At 44.1% G+C, this 19,922-nt stretch overlaps 1 protein-coding gene across 1 annotated transcript in view; it reads left to right on the top strand.

Annotated features, from left to right (window-relative positions):
- Window positions 1-19,922, top strand: part of LOC126091092 (tyrosine kinase receptor Cad96Ca) — a 481,814-nt gene that overhangs the window by 323,527 nt on the left and 138,365 nt on the right. Inside the window, exon 4 of the mRNA XM_049907035.1 lies at window positions 18,790-19,064. Within this exon, the coding sequence (XP_049762992.1) occupies window positions 18,790-19,064 (275 nt within the window). The remainder of the gene's footprint in view (window positions 1-18,789; window positions 19,065-19,922) is intronic.

Genomic DNA, 19,922 nt, shown 5'->3' with positions numbered 1-19,922 from the left:
ATGGGACTTAACATCTATGGTCATCAGTCCCCTAGAACTTAGAACTACTTAAACCTAACTAACCTAAGGACATCACACAACACCCAGTCATCACGAGGCAGAGAAAATCCCTGACTCTGCCGGGAATCGAACCCGGGAACCCGGGCGCGGGAAGCGAGCGAAATCAAGGATTACATGTGACTCCACTAGTAGTAATCAAAGGGTTCAGGTCGGGAGAAAGTGCAGGCCAAGCAACCAGCCACCGCGGCCTACCCACTATCGCCAAAATCCTTGGGCCAGATGATCTTAGCCTTCAAGTGAAAAATGAGATTGAGTGCCATTGTGCTTTTCGCGTCGTTCGTGTCACTCTTTTCTATTATTATTATTTGCGTAACAACGCATATATGAAAAGAGCCGCGAAATATCTTTTAGTAATGCTGTGCTATGAATTTCTTTATCATCAATACTTTTTAACAAAACAGAATATATTGAGTTCTTATTGTTCTGTATCTGGCTTTCTATTAAAGGAACATTTTTCGTGACTGCAACTCATTCTAAAAATCAACATATCTTCCCTACCTTATAGTTATTGAAAATGAAAATTACTTTGTTATGAATACTGATGTTCCAGTTCGTATGATTGTTCAACAACAACAAGATTTTGCAGTGGATTTTGTTTCTCGGTAAAACACCATTCAATACCACGACTAGCACAAGAACATGAGACTCTTATTGAAAAAATACGTTTTCACTATAAAGTTTGCCAGATCAGAACCGAGCACAGCAAGATTCCTATTAGATTTTGAAGGTACATTATCTTTTCTGTACTGTTAGCTATATATTATCAGCAGCCCGCGTCAACCTGCAATACATCATAAAATCTGCTGCTCTGCACTGCAAGTCCGGAAGCTAAAAGAAATAATATTATTTCACTATTACTTTCCCTCCTCCTTGCGGTATGATAGATTCTATTTGAGGTAGTTTGAATACGCCGCGGCAGCGGCTCTTTCGTTCGCCGCGCAGCTCGGAACCACAGATAATATTTAAATAACTGAAAAATGTCTCAACAGGATGGGATAATATGCAAGCAAGCTATAACAATTAATAATGCAAGTTTTCATTTAAATAACTCTATTCAAACATTTAAATACGTTAACTGTTACACACCTTTAAAATGCGCACGTAATAGCGTACATCTTTCAGTCTTGACAAAAGAATGCTACGCTAGCGTACAATACAACGTCACAGGATATCCTACTCGCCTAACTCCAAGAAGAAGAAGACAGAGAAATTAATGTTCGTCATGTATTATATACTAGTTACATATTCTAATCTTTGTTTGATATTTATCGTCTGTGGCGGTTTCATTACTCGCCGACACAGATATTTCTCTAAAATAAATAATAAAAAAATACATCATTTTATACAATAACACAATATGATACATATAATTTTCTCGTTACTACAAAACATGTTTTTTTCTACTAGACGTTACATGCTGGAACCACAAGTTTCGACGCACATGCAGTGGCACATCTTTAAAGGTGTGCTCCTATTACACTGAACGTCGCTGTACATTAACAACATGTCGGAGTATTCCGCAAACGTGTAGTTCACCATGTTCAACAGTAACACAATAAAAATGAAATATACGTACCGCTTGGATTCAGATGTGCAGTGAGAGCTAAGGCCACAAGCACAACAGCAGGTACAAACCTCTCTGGGGAGATCACAAACTCAATGAATTGCATGTAAACAAACATGTAGCTGGCGTGAAACATCAGGCGCTCAGTGAACGACTTACCATCACTCTAGTCAGTGGCACCGAAACTGCGAGAGATTTCAACATGTGTTGTACTATTTCACGTGTAGCGGCAAAACGGCACGTTCCGGGACATGAGTTACTGTGTTAAAATTGACCGACTTGGTCCCAAGTACAGGTCCTCAACGTCTGTAAATTTAGTTACACCCTGCATAAACCGCGAGATACCTTAGGGTGTGTGACGGAGGGTTATTTTCTCTACCAGTGTCAGTCCCCACATTTTGCTATTCCAGTCCCTAATCTTCACATGTATCGCCGTCTTCACATGGATCGTGCATTGGACTGAAAACTTTGCGCATGCCGAATTTGTAATGTCATAACCTAGAAAAATAACGTTTTAGTGTCTCCCAATGTGCAGAGGGATATTAAGCATGCCAGTTATACTGAACACACTTTTGATAGTAGACAAATGCGATGGAAGATCACCACGTACATAACATGCAGACCATCTCTCTTTCCATTACAATATTGGAAGACGCCATACTGGATTTCATATTTGAAGGGTATAATGTTGTTGTTGTTGTGGTCTTCAGTCCTGAGACTGGTTTGATGCAGCTCTCTATGCTACTCTATCCTGTGCAAGCTTCTTCATCTCCCAGTACTTACTGCAACCTACATCCTTCTGAATCTGCTTAGTGTATTCATCTCTTGGTCTCCCTCTACGATTTTTACCCTCCACGCTGCCCTCCAATGCTAAATTTGTGATCCCTTGATGTCTCAGAACATGTCCTACCAACCGGTCCCTTCTTCTTGTCAAGTTGTGCCACAAACTCCTCTTCTCCCCAATTCTATTCAATACCTCCTCATTAGTTATGTGATCTACCCATCTAGTCTTCTGCATTCTTCTGTAGCACCACATTTCGAAAGCTTCTATTCTCTTCTTGTCCAAACTATTTACCGTCCATGTTTCACTTCCATACATGGCTACACTCCATAAAAATACTTTCAGAAATGACTTCCTGACACTTAAATCTATACTCGATGTTAATAAATTTCTCTTCTTCAGAATCGCTTTCCTTGCCATTACCAGTCTACATTTTATATCCTCTCTACTTCGACCATCATCAGTTATTTATTATATCTTAAAACTTAGGAATCTACGCCTTTTCGAAGCACAAGCACACTCAGTATCTTAAAAATGTGCCATAAAGTTACAGAAAACTTCATATTGGTGGTTCAAAAATTTTTATATTAAACTCGTGTTCTATGAAAGTGTGCCGTTTGAAGGCATCAGTACTCAGAAGATCCACCAAAACTCTAAGTTCCTGACCGACGTCTTATAATTAAGTCAGGTAGTATTTTTCATTTGAGTCATCATTCTTCTGACCGATTTGATGCGGCTTGTAGCGAACTCTTCTCTTATGCCAAGTTCTTCATCTTAATCCTAGATCATCAATTATTTGTTGGATATATTTCAATTTCTGTCTCCCTCTCCAGCTCCAGAACGTATTCCATGATGCCCTAAAACATGTTGTTTCCCCCTGTTCTTTCTTCTTGTCAGTGTTTCCCATATGTCCGTTTCTTCACTGATTCTGAGGAGAATCTCTCCATTACTTATCAGTCCAGAAAATTTTCAGTATTCTTCTACGGCGCTAGATCTCGAACGCTTCGCTGCAGCTTACCTATAGTTCACGAATTACTGTTGTACAATGCTGTGCTCTAAACGTATTCTCGGAAATTTCATCCTTAAATTAAGGCGTATGTTTGACGTTAGCAGGTTTCTCTTGGCCAGGCGTGTTCTCTTTTTCTGTGCTTGTCTCTTTTTTATGCTCTCTTTGCTTCGCCCATCATCGTTTGTTTTGCTTCCAAGGTAGCAGAGTCCCTTAACTTCGTCTACTGTGTGAACACCAGATGTCAAGTGTTGCTATTCACATTCCTACCATTCCACTCCTCATTACTATCGTCTTCCTTCGGTTTGCTCTCAGTCCATATTCTGTACTCATTAGAGTGCTCATTCCACTCAGCGGATGTAATTCTTCTTTCCCATCACTTAGGATAAGAATGTCATCAGCAAATCTTACCATTGATATCCTTTCACCCTGAATCTGGATCATACTGTTGCTTTTTTCACGTGTGGGTTGAATAGTAGGCCTGAAAGATTGCATCTAATCTGCTTTTTAATCCGAGCACGTCGTTCTTCGTTCTCTGATCTTATTATTGCCACTTGATTCTTACACTTGTTGTATATTTATTATCTTTCCCTGTAGCTTACTCCGTTTGCATTAGAATTTCGAACATCTTGCACCATTTTACGCTGCCGAACACTTTTTCCAGGTAGACAGATCGTATCAACGTGTCTTGACTTTTCATCAGTCTTGCTTCCATTATCAAGCGCAGCGTTCGTGCTGCCTATCTTGTGCCTTTACCTTTCCAAAAACAAAACTGATCGTCCTCTAAGGCATCCCCAATTTTTACTATTCTTCTGTACGTTATTCTTGTCACTATCTTGAACGCTTGAGCTGTTAATCTTATTGTGCGATAGTTCACACACTTATCTCGACTTGCTGTCTTCGGAACTCTGCGGATAATATTTTTCCGGAAGTCTGATGGTGCGTCGGCAGTCTCAGACTCTACACGCGAACCTGAATAGTCGTTCAGTTAACACTTCCCCACATGATTTTAGAAATTTTGATAGACTGCCTTATTTCAAAATCATCTGAAGCGCTTTTAAATTCTGATTCTAAGACTAGATCGGCTATCTCTTCTGTACCGACTCCTGCTTCTTTTTCTAGTAGCCGGCCGCTGTGACCGAGCGGTCCTAGCGCTTCAGACCGGAACCGCGCTGCTTCTACGGTCGCAGGTTCGAATCCTGCCTCGGGCATGGATGTGTGTGATGTCCTTAGGTTAATTAGGTTTAAGTAGTTGTAAGTCTAGGGGACTGATTACCTCATATGTTAAGTCCCATAGTGCTCAGAGCCATTTTTTCTAGTACGTCATCAGACAAATGCTCTCCCTCGTAGGGGTCTTCAACATACCGTTTCCATCCAACCGCTCTTTCTCCTGCTTTAACAGTGTAATTCTCGTCACACCTTTAATTTACCGACCACGCCTATAATTTTACCAAATGCTGTTTTGACTTTACTACATGCTGAGGTAGCTCTCCAGGGGATCATCTCTTTATGGGATTTATGTTATTGTATTCCTGGCTTTCGCTGAACATTTATTTACTTCTTCTTTTGGCGATCAGATGAAATATTTCATCTGTTACCCAAGATGGTGCATGACTTCTGTGCCTGGTTGTCTTGGAATCTGAAGGATTGTGAAACAGGACATTGAACATCTTTCGTGACCCAACCAGTTTTTAACTGCATTTATTAAGGGTTGTATTCTGGCTGCTTAGAGCAGAACATTGATCTTTCCTTGGAAACAGTAGTAATGGACAATAACCCTGTTTGGGATCGAATATTAAAAAGTCACACAAATGCTTACTTTACGATAAATTACAAGAATATTATTCCTTGATCTGACACATTATTTGAAGAGGGCAATACTTGTCTGAAGAAATAATATAATTTCAGTGCTTGCTGCAAGTGAAGTTACTAGAAATCATTAATTATGGTTTTAGAACAAATTGTTCACATACATACATCATTACTTAATTAATAGAAGTATTAAAGATCAGTGTTTGGGTCAGAGAATATTACTAGTAAAGAGCCGTCTTAATGGGAGGGAAAGCGCACACACACACACACACACACACACACACACACACATACACATACAAGAAGCTCTGCTTATGAACAAGCCACGCAGTGGCTGATACCATGCCCCGACGTCTCTAGCATATTCGGGAAGCCTCACAAACTGGCACCCGACACAGATACAGACACACACTTCACACCGATGAACGTTTATTGACATTGCGGCTCCTGTCGCAAAATCCAGTTAACTTTAAGTGACTAAAGAGCGGACAACGCCAGAACTCTGGAAACTTTCCTTAAATTTCAGGTCAGAAGAAACAATTAAGCTGGTGCGCATCCAAATGTATTATAGAGTCACGCATATGGCCACTTGCGGAACCGCCCCCGAAAGTGCACGGAAAGCGGCAATTATTTCACTGACCAAATTAAGTGCGCTAAGAGATTTTACAAGAGAGCTACTGTGATAAATCACTGCGGAAACCCGCAGTTACGGGTTTAGCGTCACGCTCTCTCTCACAACACGGTGTAACAATTATCTGGAAACACCAGGAAGCTACAGTAACCTGTCCAAAACTAAACAGGACAAAACGTACTAAGTAAAATGCAGGTGTTAAACACGAGTTAATTCCCTCCCATAAAACATTGGCACAACATGCGGCAAGTAACAAGATCATACAAATGATGATTAATTTACACAAAGTACTCTTGGCAACCTTAAACACATCTGGAAATTCTCTAGTGAAATGAATAATAATTAATTCCTCATGGAACTTACAATCGTGACTGTTGGCATAACAGCTGGTTAAACTACAAAGCAACACATTAGGATGTTTCAAATACCTTAAAAGAGCCCAATCAATACACACAGCCGTTTAAAAGCGGTAAATGTGACAGACTGTCGGTGAGAATAATTTCGGGCTCCAGCGTGATGAAATAAATCTCGTGCAGCCACAAGCAACCTCCTTCAGTATGCAGTCGTATTTAGAAAGCTGAGTAGCAAAGGAATAAACTACCAGCAACATTTCTTAAAGACCAAAAAATCTTGGAAGACTCACTCAGAAAATACACAATTCTCACAGTATGGGTCTTTTTCTTCTTCTTTTTCCTCTTCGTCTTCTCTTGGTTTTTGTTTATTTTTAAACAGTAATTTAATCCACACATTAGTGGCAATTAAAGCGCGGAAGGCAGAGCAGTGATTGCGATCTGATCGTTAAGACTTCTACTATCAAATCCTCGGTGGGTCGAAATTAATAGTTCCAAGAACAAATCGAAATGGGTTGGAGCTACTCGAATGCGAATAAAAAAAAAAAAAGCTCACAACGATATTGTTAGTATTTCACCAGGTGAGCACGTGAGCAAGTATTAAAGGCGACGGAAGTTCTCAAAGTCGGTCACCCGGCATGATGCAGAAAGGTCACGGCGGGGATGGAGCAGCCCGCAGCGCACGTAGTCTTCCTGCGTGAGTGTAGTGGAACTGCTCCACAAAGCGGCGTCTGACGGAAGAATCCACGGAGACTGACAACCAGTGTCATCCTGCCGGCCGACGATTCCACCTTGATCCGTTTACGTAGCCACCGTAGAACCGCCTCCATGCTCGGGCTACACATCAGGATCCACAGGACGGATCCATGCGATCACAACACGAACCTATCCCACCGTTACTCTCCGTCGTCGACAAGCCGTCCCCCTTCCCCAGTCCTCACTCCAAGCGACTTAACGTCCAAGGCTCTTCCTGCCGTCTTCACGGAACGGATCTCGCGCCCGCTCTCTCTTGCCAGAGCCAAACATAACCACTTCCTGAGCGTGACGCGAGGTATCGAAAGGAGGCACGCTCACAAGGTTTCTCCACAGTTACTTTTCTTGTACATGTATTTGCCTGTCCAACATCTGCGATTACCCTGTTTAGAGATGTCCGTTTCCCTCCAACTGAAATGCATCCTACGCTACTCAGTGTAGCCTCAGAACACTCAAAGCGTATCGTTTTTTGTCTGGTGTCTTCCGACTGGTTTGATGCTGCCCTCCATGAATTTGTGTCCTGTACCAACCTCTTCATCTCAGAACACCTCTGCAACCTACGTCCTTAATTATTTCCTGGATGTACTCCAGTCTCTGTCTTCCTCTACAACTTTTACCCACTACAGCTCCCTCTAGAACCATGGCAGTTATTCGCTGATGTCTTAACAGATGTCCTATCGTCCTGTCCTTTCTTCCTGTCAATGTTTTCGTATATTATCTTCCTCTCCGATTCTGCGCAGAACCTCTTCGTTCCTTACCTTATCAGTTCACCTAATTTTTAACATTTATCGGTAGAACTGAAACGTCCCCTTTGAAAAATTATGAATGACTATTCTGGTAAACTTCTACGTTATTTGATTTTTTAACAGCTGTGTAAAACTCAACGTTCTCTGACAATTTTCGCTTTACTTATTCTGATCACCACTAAACCGACACAAAATATATTTAGCGCAACGCAACTGACTTTCAATAATCCCTACAAAAGAATGGCTGCTCTGACTAACAATAACTTATGCCTTTCATGACTTACTTACCTCACAAAAATCTTCGTTACTCCATCTACTGCAATACAGAGAGCGCCAATACTGCCAGTTAAATAAAAGATTCTAACTACTGAAGGCACTAACTACTGATAGGCATATTTAGCAAATGAAAGATTTTGATAGAGAACAAACAACCTTAATAGTGTTCAAAATTCACATAACATCCAGTCTTACAAATTTCCTTTTTCTGACGGACACACATCCAGATCGTCCGCTCTCAAAACTCTGGCATCTCTCTCCCCACATCCACCACTGCTGGCGGCTCACCTCCAACTTCACAACACTACGCGCTGTTCACATCCAACAGCCCAACGCTACACAAGCGAATATTCCAACAATGAGTCCAACCAGTGACAGACTGCACACAGCACAGTCAGCGATTTTCATACAGAGCAATACGTGATGTTACCAACATAAAAACCTAAACAGCCTACTTACAGAACCACATCTCAAATGCTTCGATTCTCTTCTGTTCCGGTTTTCCTACAGTTCATGTTTCACTGACATTTAATGCTGTGCTCGAGATGTACGTTCTCAGAAATTTCTTCCTGAATTTAAGGTCTTTGTTTGATACTAGTAGACTTCTCTTAGCCAGGAATACCCTTTTTGCCAGTGCTGCTGTTGATGTCCTCCTTGTTCTGTCCGTCAGTGGTTATTTTGCTGCGTAGGTAGCAGAGTTCCTTAACTTCCTCTACGTCGTGATCATCAATCCCGATGTTAAGTTTCTCGCTATTCTCTTTTCTCCTATTTCTCATTATTTTCGTCTTTCTTTGATTTACTCTCAGTCCATATCCTGTACTCATTAGACTGTTCATTCCATTCAGCAGATCACGTAATTCTTCTTTACTTTCACTCAGCATAGCAATGTCATCAGGGAATCTTATCATTGATATCCTTCCACTTTGGATTTTAATTCCACTCTTGAACCTTCCTTCTATTTTCCTCATTACTTCTTCGATGTATATATTGAACAGTAGGGGCGAAAGATTACATCTCTGTCTTACACTCTTATTATTCACTCTTGGTTCTTGTTCATGTTGTATATTATCGGTCTCTACTTTTAGCTAACCCTTACTGTCCTCCGAATTTAGAACATCTTGCACCATTTCACGTTGTCGAACGCATTATTAGTGTCGACAGACACTATAAAACTGTCTTGATTTTTCTTCTAGTCCTGCTTCCATTATTAGCCGCAATGTCTGAACTGCGACCCTGGTGCCTTTACGTTTCCCAAAGCCAAACTGATCGACATCTAACACGTCCTCAATTCTCCTTTCGACTCTTCTGTATATTATTCTTGACAGCAAGTTGGATCCCAGAGCTGTTACGCTGATTGTGCGATAATTCTCGCACTTGTCAGCCCTTGCTGTCTTGGGAATTGCGTGGCTGATATTTTTTTCCGAAAGTGTGATGGTGTATCGCCAGACACATACGTTCTAAACACGAACGTGAATAGTCGTTTTGTTGCCACTTCGTGCCAATGATTTTAGAAATTCTCTGGGAATGTTAACTACTCCTTCTGCCTTATTTGATCTTACGTCTTCCGAACAAAAAGGCAACACCAAAGACACCCCAGGATAGGAAATTGCAAGTAACTCGTTTCAAATAATAATTGACTCCTTTGCTGCTATTCCAACACTTCTTAATTTTTTATTTGCTACCTGTGACTGAAATAAAATTGTTTTCAAGCAAACAGCTATGTTACAGTCTAATAATTTTCTTCGGTGATTGTGTCTTAACTAAATCCTCCAGATATGGAAGCTAAATAGTTAAGTTATTTGTAAGTGCTCCCTTCTTCTAGCAGACGGACACGCGGCTCGGAAAGTATTTCATTAAAAGTCACCAGTCTGTCTGTCTGTCTGTCTGTCTCTCTCTCTCTCTCTCTCTCTCCTCCTCCTCCTCCTCCTCCTCCTCCTCCTAAAGTCAGTGAAGACACACCAGTGCAGCCTCTGTTCTGACTCTTTAAACGAATTCCTAAATTCGTAAAGTGGTTCGGAAGTTCCCAGTCACAGCCATGGTCGCTGCTACGCTCTGCGTACTCGGTAACCGGCTACTTCAAAGAAAATGGGATACCAAGTTTACAGATAAATCATTTGAGGTACGCTCATACACCGTTTCCTTGCTTCAAGTAAATGAATTATTCTCAAGTGTCCCTACACAGGTCTATCTCTTAAAATTAACACTAAAAGAATGAAAGCTGTCCCCCTAGCTTCAGCCTTTATCCCAGCACAACGCAACCAAGACCACCTTCATGATTCTCAGAGCTATAATTCCGCACACTCGTGTGGCCTATTGTACAGTTTTCCGAAACAAATCTCAGTCTTCTTCGGCAAAAGTTGTTCCAGACAACTTCCTCTCTGTGACTAGCCTCAGCTGAGCTGTTGTTATCTGTGCAGCCAAACACAGAGAGGTATTTGGAAGATCTTCTAAGCCCCGGGGCAAGATTAAGCCGCTTGCAAACCGTGAATCTAAAGGGATCATAGCTTCCAGTAATGCATGTAAAAGGCGAGCTTCTCTTCGTTGTCGGCAGCGCTTTCCATTGCTTTACTCCTCTCTTCCAAAAGATACATATGGGTGCTGACAATGCGTTGATTTCGTTGTTTCGTTGAATATTGGGCGCCATTCAAGTGCCTGCTTCAGAGGCTTGGGCGGTAGGGGGGGGGGGGGGGAATAGTTGACGACAAACAACTCAAAAGAGTAGGTAAAAAAACGAGTATAAGGAAAATCTTTCTCAGAAGAAGCGAAACATTAACTTGATCAAGGTGGACACCAAAGTCTTGATACATTTAAAGAATGATGTATTTTCTATCAGACTTTCGTTATTATAAATGAGTTCTTTATTCACCAGTGTAGCTAGTTTAGAGAGTTTGTTCATTTTGAAGTGCGCAATGGATGCACGAGTATGATGTGACCTTATCCATTCGTGCTCTTGAGAGTGAGCAGACGCTGCAAGTGCTGAATAAATTACTCGTTTATAATAGTGAAAGTCAGGTGGAAACGATGTCATTGCTTTTAGTGAAAGGTTAGTGGGACATCAGCTGCGGCATACAGGAGTAGCTAACTTGGAGCTAGAAGGAACAGTAAAGGGGACAAATTGTAGGGGAGGGATATGCACAGCAGACTGTAGATTACATAAGATGTTGACTTAAATAGGATGAGAAGATTAGTACAGGAAAGTAAAAGATGCGTAATAGAATCAAACCATTCCAGAGGGTGATGTCTTAAAAAATAGTACGTTGATTGACACTTTTCTCCGTACATTGAACTTCAGGCAACGCAAGATGCTAATGCAAGTCCAGAGCTGCGATATCTTGCCTTGGAATATTGCTGCATCCGTTGTGTCCAACCTGTAGGAGAGGCCAAACTCGTCTCGCATAGTGTAAATCCCGTACGAACAGGCCGTGAAGACCCAACGGTACCGACCGGCCACCGTGTCATCATCAGCCCACAGGCAGCACTGAATGAGGATATGGAGGGGCATGTGGTCAGCACACCGCCCTCCCGGCTGTTGTCAGTTTTCGTGACCGGAGCCGCTACTTCTCAATAAATTAGCTCCTCAGTTTGCCACACAAGGGCTGAGTAAACCCCGCTTGCCAACAGTGCTGGACAGACCGGACGGTGACCTATCCAAGTGCTAGCCCAGCCCGACAGCGCTTAACTTCGGTGGTCTGACGGGAACCATTGTGACCACTGCGGCAAGGCCGTTGGCTCGTCTAGTGTAAGAGATCAGTAAATTTGTATGCGATTCTGCTCGACGACTTAGACCTGCAGAAGATTCGTTACATATTGTGTGGGGGAGGAATAGAGTATAAATCCCCTCCCAGCTATGGTGAGATGCGTTTCCCGCAGTTTCTCTAAATGGCGGGATGATTTGTGTGAGGTAGTGTTGTCTTTTTTCAGTATTTACCAGCTGGGCAAATTATCGCAATTGCTGCCCAGCCTGTCTGTCATATCACGTACGTATACACATATGAGCAGTTCTGTCACACTTCCCTGAGGTTCTCCTGACTATGCCCTTGTCTCTGATGAGCAAACTCAGCCAGATCAAATTACGGACCGTATGGAGAGTGATCAAATGCATTTCATCGGAAAAGCTGCAGGAGCATCTTCATTGCCCCAGCAGAGTGCGGCCGAGGATTATCGTAAAGAAGGACAACGATGACCGTTATGTTATGTGGGTTGCATGAAATCAGTCGAAACCTCTCAGCAGGCACTCACACTTGGCCGCTGGACCTGATGGGATACCAGTTCGATTTTACACAGAGTACGCGAAGGAACTTGCCCCCCTTCTTGCAGCTGGCCGCGGTGGTCTAGCGGTTCTAGGCGCTCAGTCCGAAGCCGCGCGAAGGTTCGAATCCTGCCTCGGGCGTGGATGTGTGTGATGTCCTTAGGTTAGTTAGGTTTAAGTAGTTCTAAGTTCTAGGGGGCTGATGACCATAGATGTTAAGTCCCATTGTGCTCAGAGCCATTTGAACCATTTTTTGAACCCCTTCTTGCAGCGGTGTACCGTAGGTCTCTAGAAGAGCGTAGCGTTCCAAAGCATTGGACAAGAGCACAGGTCATCCCCGTTTTCAAGAAGGGACGTCGAACAAATGTGCAGAACTAAAGACCTATATCTCTAACGTCGATCAGTTGTAGAATTTTGGAACACGTATTATGTTCGGACAACGGCCTTGCCGCAGTGGATACACCGGTTCCCTTGAGATCACCGAAGTTAAGCGCTGTCGGGCGTGGTCGGCACTTGGACGGGTGACCATCCAGCCGCCTTGTGCTGTTACCATTTTTCGGGGCGCACTCAGCCTCGTGATGCCAATTGAGGAGCTACTCGACCGAATAGTAGCGGCTCCGGTCAAAGAAAACCATCATAACGACCGGGAGAGTGGTGTGCTGACCACACGCCCCTCCTATCCGCATCCTCAACTGAGTATGATACGGCGGTCGGATGGTCCCGATGGGCCACTTGTGGCCTGAAGATGGAGTGCTATTATGTTCGAGTATAATGACTTTTCTGGAGACAATGAATCTACTCTGTAGGAATCAGCATGGCTTTCGAAAAAGACGATCGTGTGAAACCCAGCTCGCGCTATTCGTCCACGAGACTCAGAGAGCCATAGACACGGGTTCCCAGGTCGATGCCGTGTTTCTTGACTTCCGCAAGGCGTTCGATACAGTTCCCCACAATCGTTTAATGAACAAAGTAAGAGCATATGGACTATCAGACTAATTGTATGATTGGATTGAAGAGTTCCTAGAAAACAGAACGCAGCATGTCATTCTCAATGGAGAGAAGTCTTCCGAAGTAAGAGTGATTTCAGGTGTGCCGCAGGGGAGTGTCGTAGGACAGTTGCTATTCACAGTATACATAAATGACCTTGTGGATAACATCGGAAGTTCACTGAGGCTTTTTGCGGATGATGCTGTGGTATATCGAGAGGTTGTAACAATGGAAAATTGTACTGAAATGCTGGCGGTTCTGCAGCGAATTGACGCATGGTGCAGGGAATGGCAATTGAATCTCAATGTAGACAAGTTTAATGCGCTGCGAATACATAGAAAGAAAGATCCCTTATCATTTAGCTACCATATAGCAGGTCGGCAACTGGAAGCAATTAATTCCATAAATTACTTGGGATTAGGCATTAGGAGTGATTTAAAATGGAATGATGATATAAAGTTGATCGTCGGTAAAGCAGATGCCAGACTGAGATTCATTGGAAGGATCATAGGGAAGTGCAATCCGAAAACAAAGGAAGTAGGTTACAGTGCACTTGTTCGCCCACTGCTTGAATATTGCTCACCAGTGTGGGATCCGTACCAGATAGGGTTGATACAAGACATAGAGAAGATCAAACGGAGAGCAGCGCGCTTCGTTACAGGATCATTTAGTAATCGCGAAACCGTTACGCAGATGATAGATAAACTCCAGTGGAAGACTCTGCAGGAGAGACGCTCAGTAGCTCGGTACGGGCTTTTGTTGAAGTTTCGAGAACATACCTTCACCGAGGAGTCAAGCAATATATTGCTCCCTCCTACGTAGATCTCGCGAAGAGACCATGAGGATAAAATCAGAGAGATCAGAGCCCACACACAGGCATACCGACAAGTCTTCTCTCCACGAGCAATACTAGACTGGAATAGAAGGGAGAACCGATAGAGGTACTCAAGGTACCCTCCGCCACACACCGTCAGGTGGCTTGCGGAGTATGGATGTAGATGTAGGTGTAGAAAGGCATTGTTTTATGGGCATGTTTACGTGCTCACCGTGCGTTCAGCACCGAAAAGTATGACATGACGGTAGACAGGTGTATTAGAGACACTGTGCAACGCATCTGATCACAGCTTCAGCAGATTTTCAATGTGATTATAATTTCGCGACCGATCGGAGAAAGAAAGAGCCCTCGAACCTGACGTACTGTCCAATGATTCACATGTCACTATTGTTGAGCAAAATCACTAGCTACAGTATCAAATTCCAATTTATCTTAACTGTTGTGTGTGCTTTAGTCATCAACCCAGAGGTAGATTTGATGCAGTTGTACATTCGTGTCGCCTGCCAGCTGTCTTTCGTTCTAGATTGCCTCTCGCATCCCACATCATCGACGAACTGTTCTGGACACTTATATGTAGCCCTCCTCCCGCGGTTCTTTTCTTCGATCGTCCCTCTAACTGAAGTTCCCAGCACTGACTCAAGTCAAAATACACACCAAACCTTTCCATCTCTTCGTTTCAATAAATTATTTATTAGACATTTTTCTCGTTACAGGACGTCTCAATTCTTACTCGGTGATTCGCTCAGTTCCTTAAAACATACTGAAACGCTACATATCAGTGGTTTCCAAGCATTTAATTTGTCTTTCCTATTGTCGGGCCGACCTAAAATCTGAGGTAAGCGCGGATTGTTCTCGCCCTATTGACTAATGGTTCAAATGGCTCTGAGCACTATGAGACTTAACTTCTAAGGTCATCAGTCGCCTAGAACTTAGAACTAATTAAACCCAACTAACCTAAGGACATAACACACATCCATGCCCGAGGCAGGATTCGAACCTGCGACCGTAACGGTCGCTCGGCTCCAGACTGTAGCGCCTAGAACCGCACGGCCACTCCGGCCGGCTCCTATTGACTAATGTTCAGTGCAAGCCGATTTAGATAATCTGCCGAGTAAAGTCTGCCGAACATAAAATCGGTCCTCCACACCAACATTTCTTCCTATGAGACGAACCGAATAAACCTGAAGTACCTCAGTGGGTCATAATTCCCCTCCGAAAGCTCGTAGAAATGGGAAAGTTGTTTTACTGATCTCAGTAGCTCTGCTAGAATCAGAAGTACCGCCCGTTTTCGGCAAGTTGATTGTTAGTTTCAATGAGGACCTTTCTACTGTATAATTCCGCGCTTGATCTACTCGTGTTGTTCGTTCGTACCCTAGTCGGTCGCGGTCTGTGAAGTCTGTGTGCGTGTAGTTCGGGCCGCGTGATACATTCGCAATCTTCAGATTACAGAGACACGGGGAACACACTTCCACAGCCGCCTTTTATTGTGAAAAAATATTGGAAGACAGACTCATTGGTTATAACACAACGGGCATTCCGAAGAGAGCACAATGTGCATGATGCTCCAGGAAAGGTAACAAGTTTTTCGATAGTAAGGAAGCTTGGAGACAGTGGGGGAGGTAGACATAGACCTTCACTGAGTGCAGAGGTTATTGATAATGAGAGACCTTAACTTTTCCCGGCGAATTGAATGTTCAAATAACTTACGGGTTTGCAGGCGGGTGACGTCGTCGACCACCGCCGATATTTCGACAGGAACACACCCTGCCATTCTCAAGGCACAACTTGAGAGTGGCAGGGTGTGCTCCTGTCGAAATATCGGCGGTGGTCGACGGCTTCAGCCGGCAGCAAACCCGTAAGTTATTTGCACGTTATTGGTACTGTTTGAAGACGCTTGGAGTACTTTCCAAGGAAATGGTAGCGTGATTGAGACAGGAGAAAGCCATTTCATATCGCATATGTCAGAGAGCTGCGATGAAATCAGCATTGCGATGGTACAGAGTCCACGTGATGCAGGCATTGCAAGAAACAGATCATGAGAAAAAAATGTGGTGGTGTCGATGGTTTCAGGGCTTTCTTATTCAATGTCCAGGCTTGGATTACAGATGAGGCATGATTCTATCTGCCAGGTTACACCAGCACACGAAATGGCAGATACTAGGCTGGTGTAAACCCCTACGTAATCCACAAATCACCAGTACGTTATCATGAGGTTGGATTAATTCTTTTTTCATTTTGACGAAACTGAAGGGCTACTGTTCAATTGTTAAAAACCATTCAGCAGCCAAGATTGCATAGAATATTTATTTTTATTTAAGACCATTGCTTTCAACAGACTACGCTGTAATCTTCAGGTGTGAACATCTGTTACAATAAAAGATTTAAAGAACTGAAGATGACAGCGTAGTCTGTTGAAACAGGTTGTCTTAAATAAAAAATATTTTATGCGATCGTTGTTTTGAAATGGTTCGAGGTGTCAGCTTCCAGGACTGTTGGCTTCGTTTCACAGAAATTCGCGGAATGTGATGAAAAGAGTACAGTTGTGCATCGATGGTGGTTGAAGGGCACTTCCAGCATATTCTTTGAGGTCTTTGTATGTATGTTTGCTTTCTGGAAGACTGTGGATTATCATCTCCCAAAATTGCAAATGTGTCGTATTATTGGTTCAAGTGTTAAGGCTCATTAAAGTATTAGCCATTAAAATTGCTACACCAAGGAGAACTGCAGATGATAAACGGGTATATATTGTATTAGAACTGACTTGTGATTGCATTTTCACCCAATTTGGGTGCATAGATCCCGAGAAATCAGTACGCAGAACAACCACCTCTGGCCGTAATAACGGCCTTGATACGCCTGGGCATTGAGTCAAACAGAGCTTGGATGGCGTGTACAGGTACAGCTGTCCATGCAGCTTCAACACGATACCACAGTTCATCAAGAGTACTGACTGGCGTATTGTGACGAGCCAGTTGCCCGCCTATCATAGACCAGACGTTTTCAATTGGTGAGAGATCTGGAGAATATGCTGGCCAGGGCAGCAGTCGAACATTTTCTGTATCCAGAGAGGCCCGCACAGAACCTGTAACATGCGGTCGTGCATTATCCTGCTGAAATGTAGGGTTTCGCAGGGATCGAATGAAGGGTAGAGCCGCGGGTCGTAACACATCTGAAACGTAACGTCCACTGTTAAAAGTGCCGTCAATGCGGACAAGAGGTGACGGAGACGTGTAACCAATGGCATCCCATACCATCACGCCGGCGATACGCCAGTATAGCGATGACGAATACACGCTTCCAATGTGCGTTCACCGCGATGTCGCCAAACACGGACGCTACCATCATTTTGCTGTAAACAGAACCTGGATTCATCCGAAAATAGGACGTATTGCCATTCGTGCAACCAGGTTCATCGCTGAGTACACCATTGCAGGCGCTCCTGTCTGTGATGCAGAGTCAAGCGTAACCGCAGCCATGGTCTCCGAGCTGATAGTCCATGCTGCTGCAAACGTCGTCGAACTGTTCGTGCAGATGGTTGTTGTCTTGCAAACGTCCCCATGTGTTGACTCAGGGATCGAGACGTGGCTACACGATCCGTTACAGCCATGCGGATAAGATGCCTGCCATGTCGACTGCTAGTGATAGGAGGCCATTGGGATCCAGCATGACGTTCCGTATTACCCACTTGAACACACCGATTCCGTATTCTGCTAACAGTAATTGGATCTCGACAACGCGAGCAGCAATGTCGCGATACGATAAACCGCAATCGCGATAGGCTACAATCCGACCTTTATCGAAGTAGGAAACGTGATGGTACGCATGTCGTCTCCTTACACGTGGCATCACAACAACGTTTCACCAGGCAACGCCGGTCAGCAGCTGTTTGTGTATGAGAAATCGGTTGGAGACTTTCCTGATGTCAATACGTTGTAGGTGTCGCCACCGGCACCAGCCTTGTGTTTATGCTCTGAAAACCTAATCATTTGCATATCACAGCATCTTTTTCCTGTCGGTTAAATTTCGCATCTGTAGCACGTCATCTTCAAATGGCTCTGAGCACTATGGGACTCAACATCTTAGGTCATAAGTCCCCCAGAACTTAGAACTACTTAAACCTAACTAACCTAAGGACATCACACACACCCATGCCCGAGGCAGGATTCGAACCTGCGACCGTAGCAGCCTCGCGGTTCCGGACTGCAGCGCCAGAACCGCACGGCCACCGCGGCCGGCACGTCATCTTCGTGGTGTAGCAATTTTAATGGACAGTAGTGTATTTTATGTGATCTTGGTTTTGAAATGGTTTGAGATGTCAGCTTCCAGAATTGTTGGCTTTATTTCACAGAAATTCGCGGAATGTGGTGAAAAGGATACAGTTGTGCATCGATAGTGGTGAAGGCACTTCCAGCATATGCTATGAGGACTTTGTATGTACGTCTGCTTTCTGGAAGATTTTGTATTATCATCTCCCAAAATTACAAATGTGTCCTATTATTCGTTCAAGTGTTGCAACTCGTTAAAGTAGTTCTGGTTTGTATGGATGACACTGTAATTTCCTAGACGGTTTCTTGAATAATTTCATGCAGTTACGGTCTATATCGATGTCTTGTTCACTCTACCATTCCGGCTGAAGAGAGTCATTGTGTACAAGGGGTTGAACTCGAAGCTTCCTTGCGACAGTATACAGTAGAGTTGCATGGGCGCCGCGTGTTGACACGGACTGTGTGTATGCGCAGGTGGTACCGGCTCCGGAGACGTGAGCGACACCAGCAACAGCAGCAGCACGACCGCATCCGCGGCCACGCCGCACCCCGTGCCCAGGGGCTCCTCCGCCGCCGTCACCGCCCCCGCGTCCACCCAAGTTCCGCCAGGCAGCGCGGCGCCGCCGTCCGACATCGCCACGACGCTGGTACCCGTGACGTCAGTGCTCGCCCTCTTCGTGTTCGCTGGCGCCGCCTACGTGCTGCGCAAGCGATACTGTGCACCGAGGCCCAAGGGCAAGGACGACATGGTGTGTGTCACGTGGGTCTACGCATACATGTGACAAGTCACATATAGCTTTACAGTGAAATGAATACCCCTAGCTGCATACAGGCGTTTATAAGTCAACGGCCATAGTTGAATATGTGTGCCCCGACTGGGAATCGAACCCGGGATTTCCTGCTTACATGGCAGAAACTCTATACATATGAGCCACCGAGGACACACAGGATAGTGCGACTGCAGGGACGTATCTCTGGCACGCCTGCCATGAGGCCAACATTCCCAACTTATTGTCCCGCAGGCTCAACGGCCATTTGACCATCTTCTTCTGTGCGGATGCACAAACAGTGCTCGAACTCTTACGGGAATCAGCAAAAAGCCGCGAGTAATGAGTATAATGGGCAGAGGCACTACACTACGAATATAGAGCGGGACAATAAGTTGGGAATGTGGGTTTCACGGGAGGCGTGCCAGAGTCCCTGCAGTCGCACTATCCTTATGTGTCCTCGGTGGCTCAGGTGGACAGAACGTCTGCCGTGTAAGCAGGAGATCCCGAATTCGAGTCCTGGTCGGGGCACACATTTTCAACTGTCCACTTTGACTTACATCAACGCCTGTATGCAGCTATTCAGCTAGGGGTATTCATTTCATTCTAATTTCATTCTAACGAGCTGCATGGTCACAGATGGTATCTGTTCTTTCGGACATGTCCGAAAGAACAGATGCCATCTTCACACACACACACACACACACACACACACACACACACACACATATATATATATATATATATATATATATATATATATATATATAGCTTTCACATCCCAAGATCTAGATCAATACGGATACTCTACAAATCACACATACGTCTCTGGCAAAGGCT

The sequence above is a fragment of the Schistocerca cancellata genome, chromosome 1 (genome assembly GCF_023864275.1).
Source record: "Schistocerca cancellata isolate TAMUIC-IGC-003103 chromosome 1, iqSchCanc2.1, whole genome shotgun sequence".
Classification (NCBI taxonomy): domain Eukaryota; kingdom Metazoa; phylum Arthropoda; class Insecta; order Orthoptera; family Acrididae; genus Schistocerca; species Schistocerca cancellata.
The sequence above is the reverse complement of the archived record's forward strand: the minus strand, read 5'-3'. Positions and strand labels throughout refer to the sequence as shown.